General features: G+C 33.6%; 1 protein-coding gene across 1 annotated transcript in view; it reads left to right on the top strand.

The window, feature by feature from the left end:
- SCFD1 (sec1 family domain containing 1) overlaps nucleotides 1–2,024 on the top strand; it is an 84,381-nt gene that overhangs the window by 39,828 nt on the left and 42,529 nt on the right. Inside the window, exon 13 of the mRNA XM_023514399.1 lies at nucleotides 300–381. Within this exon, the coding sequence (XP_023370167.1) occupies nucleotides 300–381 (82 nt within the window). The remainder of the gene's footprint in view (nucleotides 1–299; nucleotides 382–2,024) is intronic.

Below are 2,024 nucleotides of genomic sequence, written 5' to 3'. Positions count from 1 at the left end.
TCAAGCAGTCCTCCCACCTCAGCTTCCCAAAGTAGTAGGATTACATGCATAAGCCGCTACATCCAGCCCAGGTTATTTTAAAATAAGAAGCATTATGATTATTCCTATATTAAAGTAATGAATATGTATGTCTTCATGCCTAGAGATTAAATTCATTTGATAGACAGTTTAAATTGTCATTTTGTCATTGTTTCACTATTCTTAGTTTCCTCAGAGAAAACACCCATGCATGAGTTTTATTAAAGTCTATATCATTTTAGAAAATGTAATGGCTAATTTTTAATTTTTTGTACTTGTAGTTCTTTGCCAGAACTTCTTGAAAAAAAAAGACTTATTGATCTCCATACAAATGTTGCCACTGCTGTTTTAGAACATATAAAGGTAAATTTCATTTTTTCACCTACAATATTGTATTTACACAGGGTTTTATACTTTGTAAACTTCTTTCAGGGTTGTCTGACCTATTTTCTTTTCTGCTGCATACTGGAAGAAAAGTTGTCTTCTGCCACACAGTAAATACACAAATGCTCATGAAAGCTGATGAGCATGATAAAAGATCCCTGCATACTTGTGATTTCCAGCACCACAGATAGCAGTCTTTAAACAATCTGCATGCATCCCATGGGCCACAGGTTGGACACCCCTGTAAGATGAATCTGTTAGCAGCAAAGCTTCTTACTATGTCTCGTTGAATTGTGATTTTGAAACAAATATATTTGGGCTTCTGTAAGTTATTATATTTCTTTTTCTTGTTACTTGATTTGTGATTATCCTCTGTCAGCTTTCTTAATTAGTCCTTCAGTAATTTTCTGTCCTTTTTTTCTGGACATGAAGCTGAATTTAAATGGCAAACAGACCATACACTAAGACTTGATTAATACTGACTCCTACTTTCTATTTGATATGCTGCATTTGAAACTATATTAAAAGCTGAATATAATTGCTGCCTATCAAAGATGTTGATAACGTCTCACGTTTATGGACAAAGGACTTAAAAGGGTTTTTTTTAATGATTTGAAAAGCTATAAAACATTTGAGAAGGAGCTAATATAGATAGATAATAGGCATTTGCAGCATGGAATTTAAATTCATATAATTTCTATTAAGCTGATAACCTAATTTTTTTCTTTTTCTTTGTTCTACATCTTAATATTAATACTTGATATTTTTCATATATGTACAAGAATAGAAACAAAAACATAGTAAAGTCTGTAGGTAATTCTGCAAATGATGATTTCACTTCCATATGTGGAACCTTTATAAAATTGCAAAAGTCTGTTCATATCTGTTTAGCTGAGGTCATTTTCTCTTGTGAACATAATGTACATACATACACATTTAGCCAGGTAAAATACAATAGAGTACTATCCCAAAAATATCTTTCAGTAAGAGAGGAAAGGCTTTGCTTCAAGGCTAAATATGAAGACTGCAAATCTGATACAGAAAGTTAAGCAAAAATATATTGCCCTAAAACAAACAAAATAAAGGTTCTAACTCACATCTATTAAACTATACTTACCTAATTAGGACCTTATGATTCATTCAACATACATTATTTCTTTTTAGAGACAGAGTCTCACTTTGTCACCCTTAGTAGAGTGCTGTGGTGTCACAGCTCACAGCAACCTCCAGCTCTTGGGCTTTGCCTGAGCCTCCCAAGCAGGTAGAACTACAGTCACCCATCACAACACCCCGCTATTTTTTGTTGTTGTTGTTACTGCAGTTTGGCTGGGGCCGGGTTCAAACCTGCCACTCTCAGTATATGGGACCGGCACCATACCCATTGAGCCACAGGCGCTGCCCTCAACATACATTTTTTGTTGTTGCTGTGTGCCACGCACTATGTTAAGTGTTATGTGCAAATAGACAATTAAAACAAATTCCAAGTTAATTGTTAATAGTCCTATGTGTGCTTTGAGACTTAAGCTGTTCTGTAGACTTCCTTTCACTTATAATTTTTCTTTTTTTTTAATTACTAAAATTTCTTGATTCTTACATTTTACCCTTTTTTTTTTTTTTTTTTT

The sequence above is a fragment of the Otolemur garnettii genome, unplaced genomic scaffold (genome assembly GCF_000181295.1).
Source record: "Otolemur garnettii isolate 467f Iridium unplaced genomic scaffold, OtoGar3 scaffold00052, whole genome shotgun sequence".
NCBI classification, from domain to species: Eukaryota; Metazoa; Chordata; class Mammalia; order Primates; family Galagidae; genus Otolemur; species Otolemur garnettii.
This window is presented reverse-complemented; position numbering and strand designations above follow the sequence as displayed.